We start from the raw sequence: 26,244 nt of genomic DNA, 5'->3' as shown, positions 1-26,244 counted from the left end.
TACAAACTATAAGAAAAAAGATCTATCAAAAGTTCAATGTTACAAATGTGAAACTTGGACATGCTCACAAGTATTGTCCTGAAAGGAAGAGAAATCCTGTCAACATGGCTGAAATCAAGGAAGCGGAAAACTCGCTGTTCTTCCTTGCCTTATCAAGTCAGTTGAACACTAATAAAAGCACCTGGATACTTACCAGTGGAGCCTATAGGCATATAACCGGATTTAGAGATCAGTTTGAAACCCTTGAAGGATATTCAACTGAAGAAGTGACAATAGGAGACAACTCCACTTACCTTATGAAAGGAATTGGGACCTGCTCAGTGCAACTGAATACTAGAGTTACCTTACACTTAAAAGATGTCCTATTTGTTTCCGGAATCAAAAGAAATCTTATCTCTATATCTGGTCTAGCAGATCAAGGGTATCGAGTTGCCTTGCAAGAAACTAAAGTCCTATATTGGCCTGAAAATTCAAATATTAAAAAAGCAATTTCTATTGAATTTAGAGAAGGGAGTCTATACAAACTTTGTAACTCTTCAAACCTAGCCCTAAACCATGAAATTGCGAAAAAAAATGTGATTTGGCATAGAAGACTAGGACACCTAAATTTCCAAGCTCTACCCTCTATAGAAAAAATTGTGAAAGGCTTACCTAACCTAAACTTGAACATGAGGGGATATGTAAAGGTTGTGCATTAGAAAAGAACCCTAAAACTTCCTTCCCTCATAGTGAACACAAACCAAAGAGCATTCTTGAACTCATTTATACTAAACTGTGTGGACCTGTGTCAATACCTTCATCAAGACGATACTTGTTCTGCATCATCTTCGTGGATGATTATTCTAGGAAAACCTAGATATATTTCCTTAAACTAAAAGAGTCACATGAAGTTCTATCCAAATTCAAAGAATTTAAAGCCTTAGTCGAAAATCAAACTGGGAAGAAGATCAAAATTTTAATATCTAATAATGGAGGAGAATACATCTACGAAAACTTGAAAGAATCTTGCATATATGTTGAGATTAAGAGGGAGTATATTGTACCATATAAACCTCAATGGAATGGAGTAGCAGAAAGAAAGAATAGAACTATCATTATAGCAGCTAAGGCCATGATGCATGATCAAAATATGCCTACATTAACATTCTGGGCCGAAGCATCCAATACTGCAGTATACATTCAAAACAAATGCCCTCATGCAATTCTAGAAAACATAACACCTGAACAAGTCTTCTCAAGAAACAAACACAATCTAAGTCACTTACGAATCTTCAATTGTCCTGTACATATTCATATCCCTAAGGAGAAAAGAACTAAACCAAAGCCTACATGGTATATGTGCAAGGGTCAAGGACAATTGAAATCAATAGAGATGTCAATTTTGATGAAGATATTGCATATAAGACTTCTAAAGATATAGAAGAACCTGTTGTCACTTAGGTTTGCAACCTTGTCTAAAGCCTATGCATGAGGACAACCTAGTGAAACATGGAAACAACCTCCAAGTTGTGGGACTTGAACTGTGAGGTTGGGTCTCCGGAGAAGGCCGGCTTCCTCTTACTATCAGGATGCACCTAACTACTCTTGGAGAGGAAAAGGGAGAAGGAGAGCATGAAAGCAAATCTACCTAATCTAATCTAAAGAGGTGATGCACCAAAATAGAGTGTTCAAACCAATCTCTGCCCATATATGCACTATTGAACCAGAATGAAACTAAGGATATACACACTCAGACTTGCTTTAATCTAATAATCATATGCAGATCAGAAGACCAAAATGAATGACACAAGGAAAGAGAGATTCGCTTATATTATCATTCATAGGCCAAGGAGATACAGTCATGCAGATCATAGATCGCTACAAAACACCAGTAAGAGGCAAAGAATTCTTGCACTTTCATACCAATGGCTGAAGGAGATAAGACAAAAAATCATGTAGTTCAGAGGCACAGGGGAATTTACACTGAGAATCTGTAGAGCAATAACACAAAAAACAGAGAAAGGTCGACCCCTACAAAATTCATAAAATTTCACCTTTATAGCTCAGGCATAACTGGGATGTCCTCCAACTGTCATTACTTCGTAACAACCTGCCATTAAGTCCTGCAGAGAACAATAATGAAGAAAATCTAATCTGGATATGGATCTAGATGCAATGATATTTGATCTTCTGTGTCAAATAATGCCTTGAGAGGACAGAAACGGCGCCATTAAGCCATTCTGACTAGGTAGATGGATTGGATCAAGGGGTAGAGTGTTCCTCTTTGTTTCGTATTTACTCCAGGGTGGTTGGAATCGATCATAAGATTGGATTATGCAAAAAACCTCGATATCCCCTGTTCCCAAATCACGAACCAGCATGGTCAGCAGGTCAACATAACCTTGGCACCAGAATGAGCCACGTGGGCCAACGATCTCTTTTCATTTTGCCACCCCACAAGGTCTTCCCGAGGTTGAGCAATCTTTTTTACTAACTGCGCCAATTCCTCAAACTTCAACCCCGACGGTCACATTAACTGCCAGCGCATCTAATCGTTACTACCTCCACTAGACCCACTGGGACACGTTCCGTCGAGGCGCTATGTCGCTATGCGTATCTTCCAAGCAATTTCTCATAGTGAGATAGCGCCCACCGTGGATCCAGACTGATCTGACGATCGTGAAGACTCGCTGTATTATTGCGCTTTGCCCTTAAAACTTCTAGGCCCACGAACCAACTCAGCACAGCTGGCATCCGACTCGGCCCAAACTGGTACCACCCCTACAATTTCATAACATTCAACCCCACCCTGCTATGTGTCGCTGAGGCGCTATGTCGCTATGGGTAACATCCTCGCAACTTTCCATAGCAAGATAGCGCCTACCGTCGATTTCCTTAGATCTAGCGGCAAGCAAGAAAATTGTACAACTGCACACTGAGTTGGCTGAATGGACCAATGAAATATTGCCACTATACTATGACCCACCTGACAACTGCCACTGAGGATGAGCCGTAATATTATATGTGGAGAAGGGCGGGCCCATTACGTCATCGATGCCACACGTTGCCGAGGCGCTATGTCGCTATGGATAATCTCCTCGCAGCTTCCCATAGCAAGATAGCACCCACCATTGATTTCCTTAGGTCCGACGGCGAGCAAAATGGATTCGACCTATTGGTGTACCAACCAATAAGAAATTGGCCACGTGCCAACCTGTTTGACAAATTTCATCACTGATATCCGACAGGGCATACTTGGGACCCACCTTCCTTCTGATGTCGCCGCAGTATTATTTTCCGTCTGGGCACTGTCGCTAACGGCAAGGAACATAGATTTTTCGATAGCACCATAGCGCCCAGCGTGGATCTAGCAAAACCCAGCACCGGAGAAACAATCAGGGAAAAGGAGGACCCACTGGGACACACGGCCAAAAGGCGCTATGTTGCTATGGTAAAACAACGTGCAACTTCCCATAGCGAGATAGCGCCATCCGTTGATATCTTTTGATCTGATGATGAGGAAACTGCGAGCCTGCAGGAATAAACCTAGGAAATAAGAAATATCCTAAGGTTTCATCATTTAATTTTTTCGATATTCCTGGGATGATTTAAAATAACATTAAACCGAAAAGTGACCGTTGGGCGGGCAAGTATTTAAAATTCAAATATTTGGCGGGTAACATTTTTGGCAACTCACAGGGGGTGCTAGCCTGCTATGCATAAGACTAGTGGCCTGAAGCATCCATTGGGCTACAGAGTCAAAAAGATGTGGATCTTGTGTATACTGTGAAACCCTAACCCTACCTCTGAGAGGAAAACCCTGAAACCCAAGTCTCTGCAACTGGAACCAGAGACCAAAACCTCCTTTTGCAACCTTCAAAATTTCAAAAACTTGCTGTCTCACGAAAACAATCCTGTGCTCGTGCACTTCTTGGAAAAGCAGAGAACAAACTGGAAACGAAACTAAGCTAACTATGTACATGGAATCTCAAACCCTCAGAAACATGGCTTGAGATAGATCCAATTGACTGGGATGGGCAAAATTTCACCATCAGGCTTGTTTAACTGGAAAGCATTGGCCTGTTTACAACTTTCAATCAGATAGGGACCACTCCATAATGCATCAAACTTTGAGTGTCTTCCTGGTTCTGCCCTATCTACATCCCATTTTAGAACCAAATCTCCCTCCCTGAAGATTCTGACCCTAGCCTTCCTGTCAAAACTCTTTTTTACCTGCTGCTGGTGTGTCTCTAGGGTCTGCATGGCTTTATTTCTCTTCTCTTCCGGCTCCATCAGCTCTGCCATTCTTACTGTCATGGCATCATCTTCAATCAACTCCAGCTGATGAGCTGGCTCTAGGGATGGGAACTCCAATGAAATTGGAAGCCTTGCTTCTCTGCCATATACTCAGCCAAACCATTACCCTGAGGATAGTAATTTGAGGATGTGCTCAAATAGATATTATGATCCACTGCCCATGCACCAATCTGAGCTCCAACAAAAGACTTGGCATTATCTGAAATGATGGTTGAAGGGGAATTCCACAACTGAAGATTTTGTGGCATCCTTCAATGCAACTGCCTCTGTCCATCTAGTGCAGTAATCTGTAGCAGCTAGAATCCAATTGTGACTTGAACTAGAAGGAGGATTGATAGGGCCTATGAAATCCAATCCCCATTGAGCAAAAGGCTGGTCCACCTGAATAGGATGAAGGGGAAGAGCTGCAAGTCTTTGTTTGCCAGAGAAGAAGGCACATTTTTCACACTTCCTTACATACCTATGACAATCATGAAACAAAGATGGCCAATAATAACCAGCCCTCATGACCTTCATTGTAGTTGTCCTTGCTGAGAAGTGGCCACCATTAGGACCATCATGAAGCTCTTTGATTACTCTTTCAGCTTGGTCTATATCAATACATCTCAATAAGGTTCCATTAAAGTCTCTCCTGAAAAGGATGCCATCAATTATGACATAAGGGATTGACTGCAATCTATACTGTCTCCTTTTAGTTCTATATAATCCTTGGGGGTATCCATTGCCTAATAAGAAATTCATCATATCATCCATCCAACTTCTTGGGTCACTATTTCTTACCTCTTGTTGCTCTGTCAGTATCATAGCAGATTCCTCATCAGGTTCCTGAGATGATAACATCTGTTTACACAACCCCCTCCCTCTTACCAGCTTGGTGATTTGGATGTCAACATCATATTCCATCACTTTAGTAATCCAACCAGCTCTCTTCTCACTAATATCTTTGCTCAAAAGGAAATCTTTCACACTGGCATGGGGTACTAACAAATGAATCTTATTATGAGACAGGAGGTGTCTAAATTTCTTTAAAGCTCTAATGACTACAAGGGCTTGCTTCTCTACATAGTTGTATTTATCTTCATACTCCTTAAGCCCTTCACTAAAGAAGGCTATGGGTTGCTCATCACCTTTATCATTTGTTTGAGTTAGGACAGCAGAAATGCTTGACTCGCCACCCAAGGTATAAGGGATGAAATCTTTCTCAAAATTTGAATTCATGAGAGTAGGGGCTGAGGCTATGGCTGTCTTGATCTCTTCAAAACTTTCCTTCCCTTCCTTGGTCCATGCAAAGACCATACCTTTCTTGAGCATAGCTGTAAGAGGTTTCACCATGGTAGCAAGATTTGGAATAAATCTTCTCACAAAATTTATCCTGCCTATGAAACTTTGCAGCCCTTTCTTGTGTTTAGGAAGAGGGAGGGCAAGTATTGCTTTTGTTCTCTCTGGATCAATGGTTAAGCCATCCTCAGATACAATATGCCCTAATAATTTTCCTTGGTTAGTAGCAAAGACACACTTGCTTGGGTTAAGGGAAACCCCAAACTCTCTGCATCTTAGGAATACCTGTCTTAGATGATCAAAATGATCTTCTACATCCTTTGAATACACAGTGATATCATCAAGGTAAACTAAGACAAACTTGTCAATCAATCTTTTGAAGGCCATCTCCATTGCCTTCTGAAATGTAGCACCTGCATTGGTTAGCCCAAATGGCATGTTATAATAAGCATAGGTACCCCATTTGGTGGTAAATGCAGTCTTGTATTTATCAGACTCTTTAACCAGCATTTGATTGTAGCCAGAAAATCCATCAAAAAATGAAAATCTCTTTGAACCACTGACCTTGGACAAAATCTGCTCCGTAGAAGGGAGAGGGTGGTGATCTTTAAGGGAAGCTTGGTTAAGGTCCCTAAAGTCCACACACAATCTAATTTCTTCGTTCTTCTTCCTAACAAGGACAAGGTTTGCTACCCATGATGAGTGTTTGATGGGAAAAATTATATTGGCCACAATCAACTTGGATAGCTCTTTTCTCATTAAGGGTTCAATCTTAGGATTCACTGGTCTCTGTTTTTCTCTTACTGGCTTTACATCATTAATTAAATCTATGGTATGTTGAAACAACCTTGGGTCAAAGCCCTTTAAGTCATCATATGTCCAAGCAAATACATCATTAAATTCTTGACATAGATGAATAAAATTTTCTTGTTCAATTTCAGAACATACCTTCCCCATGTTTAAGGACTTTCCATCAGCAACCATGACTGGAGTGTAGTCACTTTCATCAGCAGCTAGGTTCATGGCCCTGCCTCTTGCTTGATCATCAAGATTAAAAACTCTCTAAGGTAATGAGACCCTTAGGCAATTTGTTAGAACTGACATGAATGATCTGATCACCATACTGATCCTGCAGTCTTGACTTATTTCTCTCTGAAAATTCTGCCTCATTCTGCAAGAAGCTGACAATTTGCTCATCAGATTCAAACACTTGCCAATGGATGTTGTTATCAGGGATAGCAGGCCTTACTACCACTCTGATTTGTTGCTTCTTCTCCTCCTCAAGATTACCTGGCACATCATAAGATGCACCTATTGCTGCAAGTCTATCAACATATTTGTTTTCCTTTCTAGGGATGCCTTGAATATTAAATGCATTAAAACCCTCAAGCAAATCCCATACCCCATCTTTATAAGACTTGAGCAAACCATTCTTGGTGGTATTCTGATTTCTCACTTGATTAACCACCAACTCACTGTCTCCATACACCCTTAAGGCTTGGATTCCTCTTTTTTGAGCAAGTAGGAGACCTTGAATCAAGGATTCATACTCGGCTACATTATTAGTGCAACTGAATTGGAGCCTAAAGGAAAAATAGTACCTTACTTGTACAGGAGAAATCAACATCACATCAGCCCCTGATCCATTCTTATTCCTTGACCCATCAAAGTACATACTCCATATCCCACTCCTATCTTCTTTAGTCTCCACAAGATTGGGAACTAGAGCATCTTTCTCCAATACACAATATGTACTGAGACCTGTCTCAAGAGTTTTTGATATAGGGTCAAATTGATACACATTAGCCTATTCATCTAAGAAAAAATTAGGTATCTCTGCTAGGGAAGTGGTGGGCTCATTCACTATGTCATTCTCATCCATCTCTAAGATAGGGCAATTCATGTTGATGGAATTAGGGGTGTAAGATTCAGTATGATGGAGGGCTTGAGGCTCTGCTCTGATTGAAGCATTGGCTCCATATCTCGTCTTGAAAGACATATATGACCAATCAGAAGATATGAAACCACCTATTTGGCCAGTAAAGTCTCTTGACAGACAGATGGCAAAATATGGCTTGACCTCAGCAACAGAGATATCTTGGCTTACAGTACAACCAGGGCATGCATGTAAGGCCATCTCCACATTCCTAAGGATCCCTACAGTCTTGACAGTACTACCATCCAACTGTAACACATCCCTAACAATGGGCTCATATTTCATTCCTAAAGCATCAGCAACACACCTAGGCATCACTGAACTGCTAGCCCCTGAATCAATCATGCAATTATGGACTAGTTTGCCCCCTATAATTAGAGAAACATAGAATGGAGGAGATCTAACCTTTTTACTTGTTTCTACCTCCCTTGATGGTTGTACTAGGCTTGTGGCACTTTCCATACTGAGTGTTTGATCCCTTGGTTCAATTCTTTTCAATTCTTGCTGCAGCAACCTCTTTTGCATGGGTATAGTAGCAACAGCATCCCACATGGAGATATTCACATTTGTCTTATTCATTTGCTCTACCACACTGAATGGCATAGCAGGTGTTTTGGTAGAACCTTTGGGAGCTGCGATTGTATGAGGTTGAGATGGAATAACCTGAGGATCACTTGCATCCTTTCTGCCATGATTTTGCCTTTGCTGCTGAAAGGTACTTGATTATTTGCTGCTTGCTCATGAGATATTGCATTTGAAGTTGAGGCCTGATTAGGAGGGGGAGGGCCAACATCTTCCATAGCTCTTCCTTTGCTTCTAGTGTTATGAGCAATGGAATCCTGGTTTACATTACAATGCTCCTCCATCTAATGATTCATAAAAGAGCAATCACCCTGTCTTTGCATATCTGAGGCATCTTTAAATTGGTCCTCCTCGTATGATTGTTTTGCTGCAGGTTCTTGGATTGTCAAAGCCATAAAAGATTCGACCTTCTGACACATACAATAGGCATAGGAGTAGTTACAGGAGGGACAAAAATCTTGATCTTGAGCCATATTGTTTTGAGGGACAATCGCCCTACTTTGGTTTACATTTGAGGTTGAAGCATGGCCACCCTGCCTACTCTGATCAAAAGAATTGTTCCAACGATTAAGATTTGGAGACCTACCACTGCTTGGAGTTTGATATTGCAATTGAGGAGGCTTACTACCTTGAGCTTGTTGTCTTTCTAAAGTCACCACCTTGTTGTTCACTTTCTGCATCATAGAGAAATTATCCTCCAGCCTCTTTCCTTGATCTTCTAACTTCTTCCCTTGATCTTGCAATCTTTTATCAAGGTTCTTTTCTCTTTTATCCATGTTCTGCATCAGAGATTGCATCATCTCTTTGATTTCATCTATCCCATTTGAAGATGTGGAAGCTTGACGGACTGGGACAAGGGATTGTGATGTAGAAGTTGTGGGAAGGGGAGCCATTGCTGGTTGACGATTTGGAACATCAGGGAAGAAAGGCATAGGACACCTTGGAGCTAACTTACCTCCTTGTATCAATATATTTTCTGCCCTTATTGCTATGTCATAAGCATTAGGCAAGGTATCTCCTCCCATAGTTTGGATTGTAGTGGCAATATCACTGTCAAAAGCTCTAAGGTAATGCAAGAAGGCATTACCAGGGGTAGGCTTCATTGAAGTAGGTATTCTATCCCATGTCTTTTGAAATCTATAATTAAAATCAGTCATACATTCATGGGGGGCTCTTTTTACAGTAGTCAACTGCTCTAAAAGTGACAAATAGTCACTTTTATCCTCAAAATGTTTGCACAATCCTGCTCCTAATCCATCCCAATCTGTTATAGAACCATGAGCTAAACCTCTATACCATTCTAGTGCTTTTCCTTTCAAGGACGAGGCTAGGAGCCTAACTGCAACATCATCCTCTGTAATACCATGGATATTGCAAACATTTGCAACCTCTTGAATGTGTTCTGAGGGAGAGATAGAAGTTTCACCAGTAAACTCTGGTATACTTTTGAGGGCAGGTATTGGTATGTCATGTCTTTGGGCTAATAAGAGAGGGATCCCACCATTAAAGGTGGCAAAAGTATGAGCTCTAGGCAAAGCCATATAGACGAGTGATCTGTTGATATGTATTGATGGCAGTCTAGGCTGAGATCTAACAGCAGGAGTAGAGATAGATCTTGTAGGTGTATTTGCTACTATTGCACTCCTAACTGGTGATAAAGATGTTCTAGTCCTCCTTAGTCTAGGGTTTGAAAATGAAAGTTCTTGATACTGAAACTTACCTCTAGAAGATGCTCTTGTTTCAGCTCTGGGCATGAATCACTGCAACTTTGGTCTGGAACGAGATATGTATTTGAAGCTCAGAGTTGCCAAGTACTTTGAAAAATGAGCCTCTTTTGCTTAAACACCGAAGCCAGTACTATCTCCTCGGTATTGATCTTGAAATCTTCCCTTTTGACACCAGTAGGCTTGAAATTTTAAGAAGAGTAGTCCCACCTGGTGTACCAAAAACTGTTGTCACTTAGGTTTGCACCCTTGTCCAAAGCCTATGCATGAGGACAACCTAGTGAAACATGGAAACAACCTCCAAGCTGTGGGACTTGAACTGTGAAGTTGAGTCTCCGGAGAAGGCCAGCTTCCTCTTACTATTAGGATGCACCTAACTACTCTTGGAGAGGAAAAGGGAGAAGGAGAGCATGAAAGCAAATCTACCTAATCTAATCTAAAGAGGTGATGCACCAAAATAGAGTGTTCAGACCAATCTCTGCCCATATATACACTATTGAACCAGAATGAAACTAAGGATATACACATTCAGACTTGCTTTAATCTAATAATCACATGCAGATCAGAAGACCAAAATGAATGACACAAGGAAAGAGAGATTCGCTTATATTATCATTCATAGGCTAAGGAGATACAGTCATGCAGATCATAGATCGCTACAAAACACTAGTAAGAGGCAAAGAATTCTTGCACTTTCATACCAATGGCTGAGGGAGATAAAATAGAAAATCATGTAGTTCAGAGGCACAGGGGAATTTACACTAAGAATCTGCAAAGCAGTAACACAGAAAACAGAGAAAGGTCGACCCCTACAAAATTCATAAAATTTCGCCTTTATAGCTCAGGCATAACTGGGATGTCCTCCAACTGTCATTACTTCGTAACAACCTGCCATTAAGTCCTGCAAAGAACAATCATGAAGAAAATCTGATCTGGATATGGATCCAGATGCAATGATATCTGATCTTCTGTGTCAAATAATGCCTTGAGAGGACAGAAACGGCGCCATTAAGCCATTCTGACTAGGTAGATGGATTGGATCAGGGGGTAGAGTGTTCCTCTTTGTTTCATATTTACTCCAGGGTGGTTGGAATCGATCATAAGATCGGATTATGCAAAAAACCTCGGTATACCCTGTTCCCAGTTCACGAACCAGCGTGGTCAGCAAGTCAACATAACCCTGGCACCAGAATGAGCCACGTGGGCCAACGATCTCTTTTCATTTTGCCACCCCACAAGGTCTTCCCGAGGTTGACCAATCTTTTTTTACTAACTACGCCAATTCCTCAAACTTCAACCGCGACGGTCACATTAACTGCCAGCGCATCTAACCATTACTACATCCACTGGACCCACTGGGACATGTGTCGCCGAGGTGCTATGTCGCTATGCATATCTTCCGAGCAATTTCTCATAGCGAGATAGCGCCCACCGTAGATCCAGACTAATCTGACAATCGTGAAGACTCGCCGTATTACTGCACTTTGCCGTTCAAACTTCTGGGCCCACGAACCAACTCAGCACACTTGGCATCTAACTTGGCCCGAACTGGTACCATCCTTGCAGTTTCATAACACTCAGCCCCACCTTGCTACGTGTCACTGACGCGCTATGTCACTATGGATAACATCCTCACAGCTTTCCATAGCGAGATAGCACCTACCGTTGATTTCCTTAGATCTAGCGGCAAGCAAGAAAATTGTACAACTGCACACTGAGTTGGCTGAATGGACCAATGAAATATCGCCACTGTACTATGACCCACCTAACAACTGCCACCAAGGACGAGCCGTAATATTATATGTGGAGAAGGGCGGGCCCATTACGTCATCTGTGCCACGCGTCACCAAGGCACTATGTCGCTATGGATAATCTCCTCGCAGCTTCCCATAGCGAGATAGCACCCACCGTTGATTTCCTTAGATCTGACGGCAAGCAAGATGGATCCGACCTATCAGTGTACCAACCAATAAGAAACTGGCTATGTGCCAACTTGTCTGACAAATTTCATCACTAATATCCAACGGGGCATACTTGGGACCCACCTTCCTTCTGATGTCGCCGCAGTATTATTTTCTGTCTGGGCGCTATGTCGCTAACGGCGAGGAACATAGATTTTCCGATAGCACCATAGCGCCCAGTGTGGATCTAGCAAAACCCAGCGCTGGAGAAACAATCAAGGAAAAGGACGACCCACTGGGACAAGCAACCAAAAGGCGCTATGTCGCTATGGTAAAACAACGTGCAACTTCTCATAGCGAGATAGCACCATCCGTTGATATCTTTTGATCTGATGATGAGGAAGCTGCAAGCCTGCAAGAATAAACCTAGGAAATAAGCAATATCCTAAGGTTTCATCATTTAATTTTTTCAATATTCCTGGGATGATTTAAAATAACATTAAACCGAAAAGTGACCGTTGGGCGGGCAAGTATTTAAAATTCAAATATTTGGCAGAGGGCAAAATATGTAATAGAACCCAATGATTATTCCATTTTTGAGTATAATGAAAATTCTATGATTGATAGGGAGAGTGGAACAAAAGACAATGGACTCTCAACACCCAACCCTAAGGATAACTCAAACTCACTCAAAAAGAAAAGACCTTTATGGGCAAGGAAAATGTTTGAAGAAAACAATGTGGCCCCTGATGAAATTCTTATAGAAACCAAGAAGACAAGGAACCATTCATGTTATGTTACTCATATAAATGAGCCCACTAAGTTTGAACCTTCTGATGTTGAAGAAGCCCTAAGATCCCAAGCCTGGACGGATGCCATGATTGAGGAATATCAATCTATATTGAAAAAATGATGTTTGGGATATTGTGCCGAGACTCAAAAACAAAAGTTGTCTCCTCAAGATGGTTATTTAAAATCAAACAAGCACATGATGGCAGCATTGAAAAATGCAAAGCCAGATTTGTGGCCAGGGGATTTTCATAGAAGGAAGGAATTGATTATGATGAAACATTTGCTCCTATTGCCCATTACACATAAGTCAGAACCATAATTGCAATAGTTGCATCCAAAGGTTGGAAGGTACATCAGATGGATGTAAAGACGACATTCCTGTCATAAATGAAGAAGTATACCTGGAACAACCAGAAGGGTTTGTTATTCATGACAAGAAATCACATGTCTGCAAACTAAAGAAAGCTCTATGTGGTCTTATACAAGCCCCCAAGGCATGGAATGAAGAAAATCCTAACATGTACCTCAAGAAATTAGAGGGAGATATGCTAATACAAGTTCTCTATGTTGATGATATTCTAATAACAGGCACAGACCACCTTATTGTTAAATGTAAGCAAGATCTCATATCTGAATTTGAAATGAAAGATTTAGGTCTCCTACACTACTTTGGACAAGAAGGAAAAAGGAAGACTATATCTTCTTAAACCAAGGAAAGTATACTATTGACATATTGAACAGATTTGGCATGATGGACTGCAAACCATTATCTACACTTGTGCAGACAAATCTTCATAAACTCAAAACTGAAGCACGAGTATGAGGCCATTGATCCTACATATTACAAACATATAATTGAATCCTTAATGTACTTGGTGAACACCCGTCTTGATATTTGTTATGCTACAAATGTACTAAGTCAATTTATCTGTGAACCTAATAAGACTCATCTCATAGCAGCAAAGTATATCTTGAGATACTTGTGAGGCACTATTGGACTTGGTCTAAAATATGACAAAGTTGAGTTTCAGCTTCGTGGATTTTCAGATTCTGATTGGGCTGGATGTTCTACTGATTGAAAGAGCACTACAAGATGTTCTTTTAGTCTTGGATCTGAAATGATATCCTAGTTTAGTAAGAAGCAATCTTTTGTCACTCTAAGTTCCAACGAAGCAAAGTACGTAGCCACATCTATGGAAGCTCGAGAAGTAGTATGGTCAAGGAAGTTACTGGTTGGGCTATTTGGGAAACATCTAAAACCTACTATTATACATTGTGTATCAAACTCTCAGTAAATCCAGTCTTCCATAACAGATCCAAGCATATAGAGATACCCTTCCACTACAACAGAGACAAGGTAGATAAGAGTGTCATCAAGTTAGAATATATCAGCACTAAAGAGCAGTTTGCCGACATATTCACCAAACTTCTTGCAAAGTTGAAAGTGGAATAATTCAAAGAAAAACTTGGTATGAGAAAATTGTAATTGTAATTGAAACTCCTAAGATAAAAAATCTCAGTTTGTGTAATATGTGTGTGTGTGTGTGTGTGTATGTGTGTGTGTGTGTGTGTGTGTATTTTTGTTGTTTAAAGAGTTTCTATTGTGCACATGTTTGTTTATGGAAGGTGATGATCTTTCATTTTGTAAGATGTTAGGTCTCTATTGAAAAGTGACGACTTTTACAGTAGATTGACCTATTATCATAGACATCATTAAATTGTTGTCCCGGAATGTGCCGGATTGTGTGATAACAAAGGTAACATGGTTGACTACATTTGTTGTCCCGGAAGAAGCCAGAGATTATGATATCACTTATGTTGATTTTTTAATTCATTGCCATGTTATTGACTCTGGACTATGTCAGAAACTATGACCATAAAGAAATCATGATAGACTACATTAGTACTGGAATGACCTGGAGATCATGATTCTATCAAGATTGTTGTGTGATAGACTATACTCAGTATTATTCAGGAGTGCCGGAGATTAGATGACTAACATCCTTCTAGGATGTCTGTGTTGATGAGCATCTTAATGATAAGATTGATAAGAGTCTAATTCACCATCTTGTGAGATAATCATATCCTCCCTCACTAAGAGGGAGTATTGAATGTGTAGCATCAGTCGGATATTTAATGTCTGATTATTGCTCGGGAAGTTGAATCTATACTTGCATATATACATGTATATCCACACACACACACATACATATATATATGTACACACACATGTTTGCATAGCAGTATAAACTGATTATTCAGATGATTCGATCTGATATTGATAGTGATCAATCAAAGCTATGATGCCAAGCGATCAAATTGTGTAAACACCACGTACAATCTGCACATACTGTAATCATGACTGAGGATCGTGTCTGACTTTACAGTCACACAAGATCTGCAAATATTATTATGAATATATCACAGTCATCACTGATGGAAATCAGGCTCCTTCAATATGCCATCAGCGATCATGATTACATTTAATGGTTTGTTAGTTAAGATTTGTAAAGGGTGCCTCATGTAGAGGCATGACCCTACAGGCCCAAAGGGCACGTAGAGTCATGTCTCTACATGAGACTTGTCCATTATGTATTGAATTATATGGATCGCTAGTAACATATCAATACATTCGTATTATTACTAGCGATCTGCATATACATACACCTGCAATAAACAAGGACAATATCAGTATCATTCATTGTATAGTTTGAACACAAGAATAATATATCAGAGCAATCCTGAAGCATCATATACCTCTGCTACTGTACTATTGCAGAATAGAAGATTTTGTAAGCATCCACATTCACAGTAATCAGACAATAGAATCAAAGGTTGAACTCTACCACAGATCTTATTCCTTAACATCATCCACTCCTGAAACTCAAACTAAAATTCTTTGGAATTCAGCTAGTTAACCTTGTATTGCTCCTTGCTGTTTTAATTGAGTCAACTTTTAAAAATCTTCTTGGAAGTGTTTCCTATCAAACCTTTTAATAAGCTTTTGTGAGAATTTGTCATAGGAGGTTATGCTATAACAACTGAGAAGCCATAGTTATAGCATGTCTTCAACTGAAAATAATTGCCTTGACAATATCCCTAAAGCGTGAGGGATAGAAACTGCAAACTGTCTCTTAAAGAAAGATGTGTTCCCACTTGTTTCATTCTCCACATCAAAATATGCAATCCAAGCTAAGAGTCAGGTCAAAAGATGACATTAGTACTCTTCTTGTGTCCACATCGTCCAACTGTCATTTTCACACTGCTGCCAAAGTCACTACATGTGCTGTTGAAGCTGCAATGTTGCTGAAGTGGCCCATGTGTCTGCAGAAGTCTCTTAGGTGAGCCTGTGAAAGTAACAAAGATGGATACCAAAGTGCTCTAGAACAAGCTCTAACCGGTATGAGCAATTTTCTCACACCATCTTTTTACAATAGGCTTTACCACTGGGTCAATATGAGTTTTCATGATGGAAGCTTCTCTAAACAAAAGGGAATCTGCATCATAAAATAAAATAAAAAAACTTCTGTCACCTTATATGTTAATTTATAAGGGCTGTCTATACTGCTATTATCATCCAGAACTTGCACCCAATATCTTTGCTGTTTGTTTCATGCTATCAGGGAGACTACAATACAGTCTTTTTTGAAACACTGGTGTATGATTAAAACACTTAACCTCAGCAGTGAATCAAGCCTTAATGCACATCAATAAGTGGTAGGCCCATGGTCACACCCAATTGTAAAAAGAGACATGCAACAAACAGATAGATTGATCATTTTGAAGCACATTTCTAAGCACTCTTCAGACTCTCAACTGTCAAACCCAATGGACTTGATATTTGCATTATGTGACCATCAATTGGATCCAGAAAGAATATGTTCCTTATCAGGGCTGAAGCAATCTGAAAGAACATGTCTTACTAACCAAACAGAAAATATTTAGTTATTCATCAAGATTTATTTATAACTCCCCATTTAGAATTCTACTATGAAAGAAAAGACATACTGTAAATGTTTGTATTAAACCATCTGAAATAGATTACAGAACCCAGATCCATGATATCCTCAAGAACTGTCAGATTTTTCCACCAGCATTGTTTAAAGCACAACACAATGATTCAGGAGAGTGGGGCTCTTTTCAGATTTAAAGTTTGAGGTCAAGGATGGAGCATGTGCAATTATTTGCACCATGTAAATGTTACAACAATTGACTCAGACATACAAATGAATAACTAACATGCCAACATAGATGTTATGTCAAGACAACCAAAATCAGACACCCATGTTTTATTAACTAAGGTTCAACATACCTTAGATAGTCTTTGCACTCGAATATGTGCACCAGAGGTCACCACTATTGTATTTGATGTAATTTTGATCACATCTTCAACAAGTAAACAATATGTACTTACCTGAAATGTTAATACAAGAAGCAGTAAAAAAATTAACATTTTCAATTAAATTTCTACCCTCAACACCATAGAAAGAATTAAGAAACAAAAGAACATGAAAGTGTGCATCTAAAACATACCACATTAGTGGGAATGAAAGGAACTCCAAATGAATCAAACTCGAGATAAGTCACATTCCCCATGTTGATATTAAATTTGTAATCACGCATCTTGACAAAAATAATATCAATCAGCCACGGACAAGAAATTTACTAATTTAATGACAAAAATAATGTACCCAATACGATGCCACCACCCACCTTTCCAAGATAATATCTATCTTCTGTTATAATACTGTAACCAACCTGAAAATGGATAAGTTTTAAGTATTCAGTTGTGACTAGAAATCTGAATAGAAACAAATTCAATCCTACATCATCGGTCCAGGAAACAGCTAGAAGGAACCCACTTGTTAATAGAACTAAAATTTGACGCACACAAACACTTCCAAATAGAATTGAAATAGTTTCATAAGCTCAATCGAGTAGTCAGGAGATATCTAACCATTTAAATGACAGAAGCTACTCAATGCAACTTGAATTCCATTATAGAAAGCTACTGGTTGAACATTATTGAAGGTGCTAAAAATGTAAAACAACTAAGCCAGCCGAAACTTGTTCTAGTGTCCCAATGAATCATGCATCAAATCTAGAAAAAGAAAATCAATTCAGAGCTACTTTTGGTAAACCTTTGGCAGCATGCATTCATAAAAGTAAATTAACTATGTTATAAAACAAATGACATTGATAATTTACTATATATAGGTAAGACTGACTCAAACAAAGGTCAACCTACAACTTGAATATACATACACTACATATCACCTTAGGCTGAAAAGAATTGCTTCAGAACTTCTTTAGTGAACATTAGATCGCATGAAATTCATTAGAATTAGAAGTAAATTAACATGTGGCTTGAATAAACAATTACCACAAGTTACCACAATGCAGATTGGTCTAACCAGAAATTTACTGTTACAGGATTTTAGTGGCTTGGCAAAGCAACATTATAAACACAGTCTACTACTTGCATTATGATTAAACTGAAAAAACCAATGACATGCAAGTAAGGGATGCAATGGCTAAAGGAAAGAAAAATTACTCAATTGATAATAGAGTTGTGTAAAGAGTCATTGATTAGGTTACGTCATGAGTTTGCATACTTATATTGATAATAATAAGACATAAAATATAAATTTTGTTAAAAAATTTGCTACAATTGTGTTAGCTAAGCATAAGGTTCAACAGATCCAAGTTATCTCATACAATGTATGTCAGTTGTGATTGGGTGTTCACAAAATGAAGGAACTTGGATGGAATCTCAAGTTGTACATGGATGTTTCAAATTAATTAATGAGTTTGAGTATAAATACTAAATTGGCAACTATACGTTACAAAAAGTGAAGAATCAAAAACCTATTCACTGAATTATCATTATCAACAACTATACATACCTAAAACATATCCATCTTAAAAAGATGAAAAATGAATTTTTGAGCTATTTTATCTACTTACGAGTTATTTTATTTTACTTTAGATCTAATTTTATTTACTACATATTTATGTGGAACATAAAGTTTAATGTCTAGTTGACTTATTGAAATTTTAAATCAAGAGCTATTATAATTTTTGTATGTAAATTTTTCTTTTACTTTTGGAAAAGTCACCATTTATTATTTTAGTAATTCTTTTGTTTTGTTTTTACTTTGAAAAGTGTAGTAATCATTATTTACTTGTTTTTTAATAGTTTCTTATATAGCCATTAATAGATAAAGAAAACTCTGATGTTTTTATATTTAAAAACTAAAAAATAAGATTTCTACTAAACAACAAATAATTAGTTTATAATACATACGTGCATACATGTTTTATTGTTGGCAAAGGAAAATTAGAATATATGTTTGTTTTGTTTTATGTTTTTTTAATTTTCTAATATTTGTTTTTTCAAGATAATTTTCCTGCGTTTTCGTTTTGATTTTTATATGCACAATCATAGCATGACACTATGCCATGCTGCCATTGAAGAATGCATCTTAGTGTTAAATAGTTATATTCTATTCCCTACGCTTTTCCCTGTTAGATTGCCTATTCATCTTAAAAAGATTACTATGAAGTGATTCCATAGGGAAGTTTTTTATCATAACCTAGGTTGGCATAGATTTAGAGCTATATTTCTTTGGACAAAAGTTAGAATTCCACTCAAACAAAACTGATATTATGCCCTTCGTAGAAAATTCAAGGACCATTTAATAATGAATTTTTGAAAGAAACTTTCATACAATCAAGATATATAGAATTATTTGATAGTTTTGTGATACTTGCCTAATTATCGAAAGCTTTGGTAAGCCAATCAATAATACCCGTTGTAGAAGGAGGGCCCTACCCAGACCACAATTAATCTGTGCTTCTTACAATGATGCCAAAAGGCCTTTGTGTATAAATTGCTCAAGACAACCATATTGAAATCATCTACTTTTCTCCCTCCATGACTTGCATTGTTGCTTGCTAACCTTAGGCTCCTTGTGATTGTGCTCACAAATTTAGAGTTTTGTGCACTCTCCCCCAGTATTTCTATTGTCTGATAGAAGAAAACCCTTTTCTAGGGTTTCCTCCGATACCCATCTGATTATGACTATTGATAATAAAATTTATAGAGCTATTCATCATTGATGATCCACCATTAGGTGTATTTTCAAGACGTTTCGAAATGTGTGATCCTCCATCTGATTTGTTTTAGAACGAGCCAAAGTTCTTACTATTATAGCTTTTTTAGGGTTTCGTAGAGGCATTTTATTAGCACCCATAGCTACCTCATGCTATCAATGTGATTCAAAGTCGGTTTTGCCTTATATCGACGGTTTTAACTACTACCCATCACTCTGAATGGGGGCTTTGTTCCTTTTTGCGCCATGATTTTTCCTTCATCCCTCCATATTTAGAATCTGAAAGGAGCTTAGCACTCTTATTGAAATTTGGAGCTGAATCACCCTTAAATAGTTTATGACTTCCAAAATCTTCTTTTCTGCTATTTGAATCATTATCAACCAGAGCGAGTTTCATGAAGTTTTGAAAGGAATTCAAAACTATTAAAGCACTTGACATTGGTGTTTTTTGATGTAGGCTCCATCTTGCCATTGCAGGGTATTAGATTCAGATTTGTAGCCTTTCCTAAGGAGCTATTTCCGCCCTTTAAGGTAATAAATTGTTTATTGATTTTATTTGTGACTTTTCCCAATTTCACTATGTTGCTTTTATTTACCATATATTTATTTGTTTTATTAAGTATGAGATAATTCATTTCTATTTTCATATTTTTGTAGGTGTTTGCCATGTCATTTGTCACCACTTTTCTCCCTAGGGAGATTTCCTCCAACAGGGTATATATGTTTGTTAAGTTGGATTGTTGTAGGTATGCAACTTGAATTATTTTTATTATTCTGCGAATTCCAGTAGAAGTTTTGCTGCTTGTGCAATTTCACATGTGAAGGACCTTCCCTTTGACTATTACAATTTCAGTAGGATTTTGGCCTAACCTATTCATCTCGTTTCACTTTGCTTAGATCGGGCAAATCTGAGCACCATCTTTGTCTGTGAAGATACTTTCTTTTTCAGCAACATATTACATACATCTTTGTGTTTGGCATTCACCTTTGTGTTTGGCATTTGTGGCAAATATATATATACATATATATATGGTATTAACCAAATTTCCATTTGATTGTCCGCTGTGAAATCCCGACATTGTCATCTCTATACAACTCACTCCCCTTACTCCTTTGTGCATCTGGTACAATGCTAATTGTACGCCATTATCACATATCACCATACAACATCCAAATACATCCCATTGGGGTTCTATCCATCAAGGCTCTACCCAACACAAAGGCTTTGTCTTTGTCTGCTCCCCAGGTTCTTTCATTGGGGTTCTGCCCACCAAGGCTTTGCCCCACAAGGCTCTGTCTACCAAGATCTTGTCTGCTGAATACATCATTTACACCATACATAGCTAGAAACCGTATGCTAAATACAAGAAGGAAGTTGTGAAGATTGGTTAGAGTTTTAGAAGAATGATGATGGAGTATGTCTAGAGGTCTATGATATCATACAGGATTATCTAAAGGTCATACGCTAGTCCAAAACATTATAGTGGTATCAGAGACAATGACCTTGCTAGTCTGTGGATAGTCAATGAATGTTTATACCAAAAACAGAAGGTAGTACCACTCAGTTGGTAGAATAGGAGATTCCCAAGATCCCATTGCGCAAGTCGTGTCATTGCTGAGAGAGCTCACCAGGAATCAAGTACAAATCAATGACACTCAGCGACTCATGGAGTAAATGTTACAAAAATTGGTTAAAGGCAAAATATCTAGAGAACACAATGGACATAGCGATGACTCAGTTACAAGAAAGGAAACCCCTCATCTTGCACATTCTCGACCCTCGATGCCAACTTTCCCTCCATGAACTGCGACATCTCACAAAGAATAGGAACCCACCTTTGAAGAAATACAATAATAGCTACAAGAAGATTGGAGGAATGCAAATATAGAAGGGGATATTACATCGAGTTAAGAATGACTTACTCTAGTGGTGGCAACTGTAGGTACTTCAATTATGACCTCAAAAGGAAGTTAAGCAAGGTGAATTTGTCTCAGTTTAATACATCTAGATCAATCTCTTCTCAAGTGTGGGTGATGAAAGAGAGCACATGCTTTCAACTCAATCAGATGCTCGAAGAACCAATTAAATTCATCACACTCCACCTAGAAGGAGTGGCGCATGAATAGTGGCATCACAGTATTGTTACTCTCAAACATGATCAAGTAAACACTTGTGCCGAGTTTATAGAAAGACTTATAGATCTGTTTGGTGACAAAGATCCAAAACTCAATTTTAAAGAATTGGCATATAGTTGAGACCAATCGGGTCAGTTAACAATTACATCACCGAGTTTCAAAGATTCTTTGTATTGGTTATAGACATCTCAAAGAGACAGCTGATCATTCCATTCATGGATAGCCTAACAGAACCACTAAAGGGATGGGTAAAAGGGTTCAATCCCTACACCCTCTTTGAGGCAATCAAGAAAGACCAAAGCATGGCATTGTCATCAACCTCATCTTGTTGAAATTATTCACAGACCAAACTACCGTTAACTCACAAGGAAAAAGACAACAAACCCCCTCTATAGAAACCACCATTGGATGAAGCTACCAGACAAGATCTTAGGAGGAGAAATCTCTATTTAACCTATAAAGAGTTGTGGAAACCTAGGAACAGATGTATGGGAAAAGGGAAGATACACTACATTGAGGTCATGTTAGACAATGAGGAAGAACAAGAGGATTGGTACTCGAAGGAGATGGTCGGCATGTTTCCAAGGAGGTTAGCATAAACCATATTTAGAGGATCACCGCACTGGTATGGCGAGGAGGCACCATCGCTCTTGCTAGTAGCGCACGGTTTTGAAGGTACAAAGAACCTTTCAGGGAAATAGGGTCATAATGATGCTTAATAGCAAGGCTACACTTAATTTCATAAACTCATCACTCATAAAGTGAAGAGGTTTACCTACGAAGGCACATGTGGGATTCCAAGTCAAGGTGGTGGGAGGAACTCTCTTATCATGCAACCATCTGGTCCCACAACTGAGCATTACCATGGCGAACCACATGGTGATGAATGACTTCTTTATAGTAGACTTGGATGACATGGAGATCATTATGACCATCCAATGGATGGAGACTCTTGATGGGTACACAGGGAGCTTCAAGCAAATGTAGTTCTCTGAAGTTGATGGAAAAAAGGTTGTTCTAAGAGGGTTTCCAAATGATGGACTGAAGGAGATCTCGACACGACGGATGGAGGTCTTAATCCAACATGATGACATTTCCTGGGAAGCGCATTGCTTGGTTCAATAGAAATTATAAAGGGGCAACAGGCATACTACAAAGACGATGAGCTTCAGGCCATATTGGATTAGCGTGATATGGTTTTTCCGACATTGCACCTCACATACCTCCACACCGGGGTTTTGAGCAAACAATTGAATTGGAAGCGAGCACCAAGACTGTCATCACCAACACCGTACTACCATCCCATGAAGGTTAAGGATGAGATTGAAAAGACAATTCAAGAGATACTTGACAAGGGATAAATTGGCCCTAATTCTAGCCCCTTTGCATCATTGGTGCTACTAGTAAAAAAGAAAATGGGACACTACAATTGTGTGTGGTCTACCATGCGTTGAACAAGAAAACAATCAAGTGTTGTCAGTTGAAATTGTGTATCAGCCGACGGGTCCCTTCGGAAAGGTCTTTGTTATGTAGCGACATGTTGTATGTGGCCGACGGACTCCTTCGAAAAAGTTCTTCAGAAAGTATTTATAACCCCTTCGGGAAGCATTGTAATCATCTTATCAATCAAGCATAATGTAATGTTCTGGCATATGCGAATAATAATAAGAAGAGTTTTGTTGTTCGTGTTCGTGTTCACTATCTTTGTGCGTTTCTTAATTAATCTATGCGGTAAACATTTGACGCCGTTGCCCGATGGACCTGGTACGCAGGCAAGCGAATATGGATTAAATACCGAATCAATTGAACAAAGATAAGAATAAGCTAAAGGAAAAGGATGACATACGCATTGCGCAGAAAAATTTAATTTTGGGTCAGCAGACAGAGCGCCAAAGGGGATTCCAGAAGATTGCCGACAGAAACAGGAGCGCGGAAGGATTGTTCAAGGAGACTCGACAACAGCTTGATTTGGTGGAAGAAGTGAGGGAGGAGTTTCTGAACCTGCATATGCCACGGGAAGAGAATCTTGACGGAAGGAGATCGACTCGCACGGCTCGCAGTGCCGAAGGAGCACGAGTGTGGAGTGACCTCTTCGTCCGAGATATACTTCTGGAATAAACAGCTTCGGTTGACGAAACCTCTTCTTCACCAAACAACGCAAAAGTCGAAAACAACGCGGGTGTTGAAAATAGCGCAGAAGTCGAAAACAGCATGGGTGTTGCGAACAGCGCAGGTGTTGAAACCAGCGCGGAAGCCGAAAACAGCGCGGGTGTAGAAAACAGCACGAGTGCATAACAGCGCGGGTGTTCAAAACAACACGAGAGCTCATAACAGCGCAGGTACACAACAAAACCCTCAACATACAATAATAATGGCAGGTCCAAAAGAAAAGTTGCCTAAATTTGATGGTTAAGGAATCGCTGATCTGATTCGACATTATAAAACATGCAAAACGATCTGGAGAGCAAATGGCATAACAGATACGAACGAATGGGTCCAACAGTTTCCAGCCACCCTACGAGGTGTTGTGATTGATTGGTTTACTGACACAAATCCGCAGAAGTTAAACAGTTGGGATAATATTACGAAGGAATTTATTGCGGAATTTCAAATATTGCGAGACGATAATGAGATTGTAGTAGAGATATTCAATACTAAGCAAGGGAAGAATGAAACAGTCCGAGTCTTCGCCAGGAAGTTAAAAGACCTCATCAATAAAATGGAGAATAAGCCGGCTAATGGGCTACAAAAGAGATAGTTCATTGAAGGCCTTCGCCCGAAGCTGCGAAAGAAGATCAAGATCATGCCACCATCAACATACATTGAAGCGTACAATCGGGCAATGAACCTCGAAAGTGACCAAAAGACAAAGAAGAAGAAGACCAACTCATCCGATTAAGAGGACGATGAGCCTTCAGGAGAAGATAGCAGCGACGATGAAGGCAACAACAAGAAAGTTCGTTCTCTTCAGAAGGACATGCTTCGGATGATGAAAGAGTTCAAAAACATGAACAAGGAGACCAAGGGCAATGACCTATGGTGTACGGAGTGCAAGAAAGAAGGCCATACGAAGGGATCCTACCCAAAAGATCAATTTTGTGAGATTTGCCAGATTATGGGACACTCGGTAAAGGAATGCCCTTTCAATTTGAAAGCAAGAACACCACAGCAAGTGTTCCTGACGCAGAAGGCATCCCCGTCAGGAGGGAACAGGAATACCAGTACGGAAGGTGCCACATCGAGAGGATATAGAAACAATCAGCGCAGTCAAAACAACAAAAATAATGGCGGGAGTCGAATCCAGTACGATGCCAATGGCCGGTCGATAGTTCAATGCCACGCATGCAATCTGTGGGGTCACTTCACCCGAGAGTGTACAACGGCGAACACACTGAAGTTGTTATGCAGATGGTGTGGACTTGGTGATCATGAAGATGCTAGGTGTTTGAAGTCGAGAGTAAACTTGATCACCGTCGGGACGGACAAAGAAGAGGTTCTGGCCATCACACGGCAGCAAGTGAAAGTGTATCCCGACTCGGCGGAAGAAAAGAAGAGACTAGAGGAAGCACAGGCAGAGATCTAGAAAGCAACACAGGCAGAAACGACACACTTGAAGGACACGCCAAGTACCTCCGTACGGAATTGCGCAGAACAGAACATTGTACGGCAAATATTGCAAGCCGAGATACACGTCAGGATAAATGATATGTTGCTCACTATGCCTCAGCTCCAATCGGCACTCACAAACATTGTTCCCGCTGCTAAACTACCAAGAGAACAGGGAAGGGAGTAGGAAAGTGGAGCAAGTACAGCGAACAAAAAGGAGAAGGAAAGTGGCGCAAGTGCAGAAGATCCGATGCTGTTAGCCCTCTCATCCGGACGCCATTCGGCAGTCGTCGAAATGGGAATTCTCGGGATTGTATTGACAGAAACGATTGTGGACGGAGGGTCTGGTGTCAATGTGATGCTAGAGGATACCTGAAAAAAGTTGGGACAGCCGACATTGTGGCCACCTACCTTCCAGTTGTTAACAACCAATCAACATGGAATCAAGCCATTGGGAGTACTCACAGCGCAACCAGTAATGATTGGAACACAACCGTTCTTGTTGGACTTTGTCGTGATCCCACTGAAGCGGAGAGGATATGATGCCATTCTAGGCCAGGGGTGCCTGATACAAGCCAAGGCAAAACACAATTGGAAGAAAAATACTTTATCACTTGAAAGCAAAGGCCGGAAGTATATCATCGATCTACACACTCAGATGGTTGGAGAAGAAGCTTTATCGTCGGATTCTGAAGGAGAAGACGATGAGAGGAGGCAGAGTATGGAACACGATCAGAAGGGAGTCCTACGATTGGAAGGAGATGACGATCTGGATTCAGTAAATGGTCTTTACCACTGGCAGATAGAGGATTACGAGCTATTTCCAAGTTGTAATATGCTAAGGATCGACGAAGGTAAGAAAGAAGAAGGAAATGAAT

At 39.6% G+C, this 26,244-nt stretch overlaps 1 protein-coding gene across 3 annotated transcripts in view; it reads right to left on the bottom strand.

Moving 5' to 3' along the window:
- Positions 1–26,244, bottom strand: part of LOC149548220 (uncharacterized) — a 162,077-nt gene that overhangs the window by 26,847 nt on the left and 108,986 nt on the right. For 2 of the 3 annotated variants that reach the window (XR_016354004.1, XM_089792263.1), the window contains exons 4-6: positions 17,223–17,267; positions 17,043–17,132; positions 16,822–16,923 (exon numbers count right to left, since the gene is read on the bottom strand). Coding sequence is in view for 2 of the 3 variants with exons in the window: in XM_089792263.1 (XP_089648389.1) it covers positions 16,822–16,923; positions 17,043–17,132; positions 17,223–17,267 (237 nt within the window). In the remaining variant the exon portion in view is untranslated. The remainder of the gene's footprint in view (positions 1–16,821; positions 16,924–17,042; positions 17,133–17,222; positions 17,268–26,244) is intronic. The other variant, XM_089792264.1, reaches the window with a different exon arrangement.

The sequence above is a fragment of the Cupressus sempervirens genome, chromosome 7 (assembly GCF_028749045.1).
Source record: "Cupressus sempervirens isolate cs-2001-9-10 chromosome 7, ASM2874904v1, whole genome shotgun sequence".
Lineage (NCBI taxonomy): Eukaryota > Viridiplantae > Streptophyta > Pinopsida > Cupressales > Cupressaceae > Cupressus > Cupressus sempervirens.
Note: the sequence above shows the minus strand (reverse complement) of the source record. Positions and strands in the feature narration are given on the sequence as shown.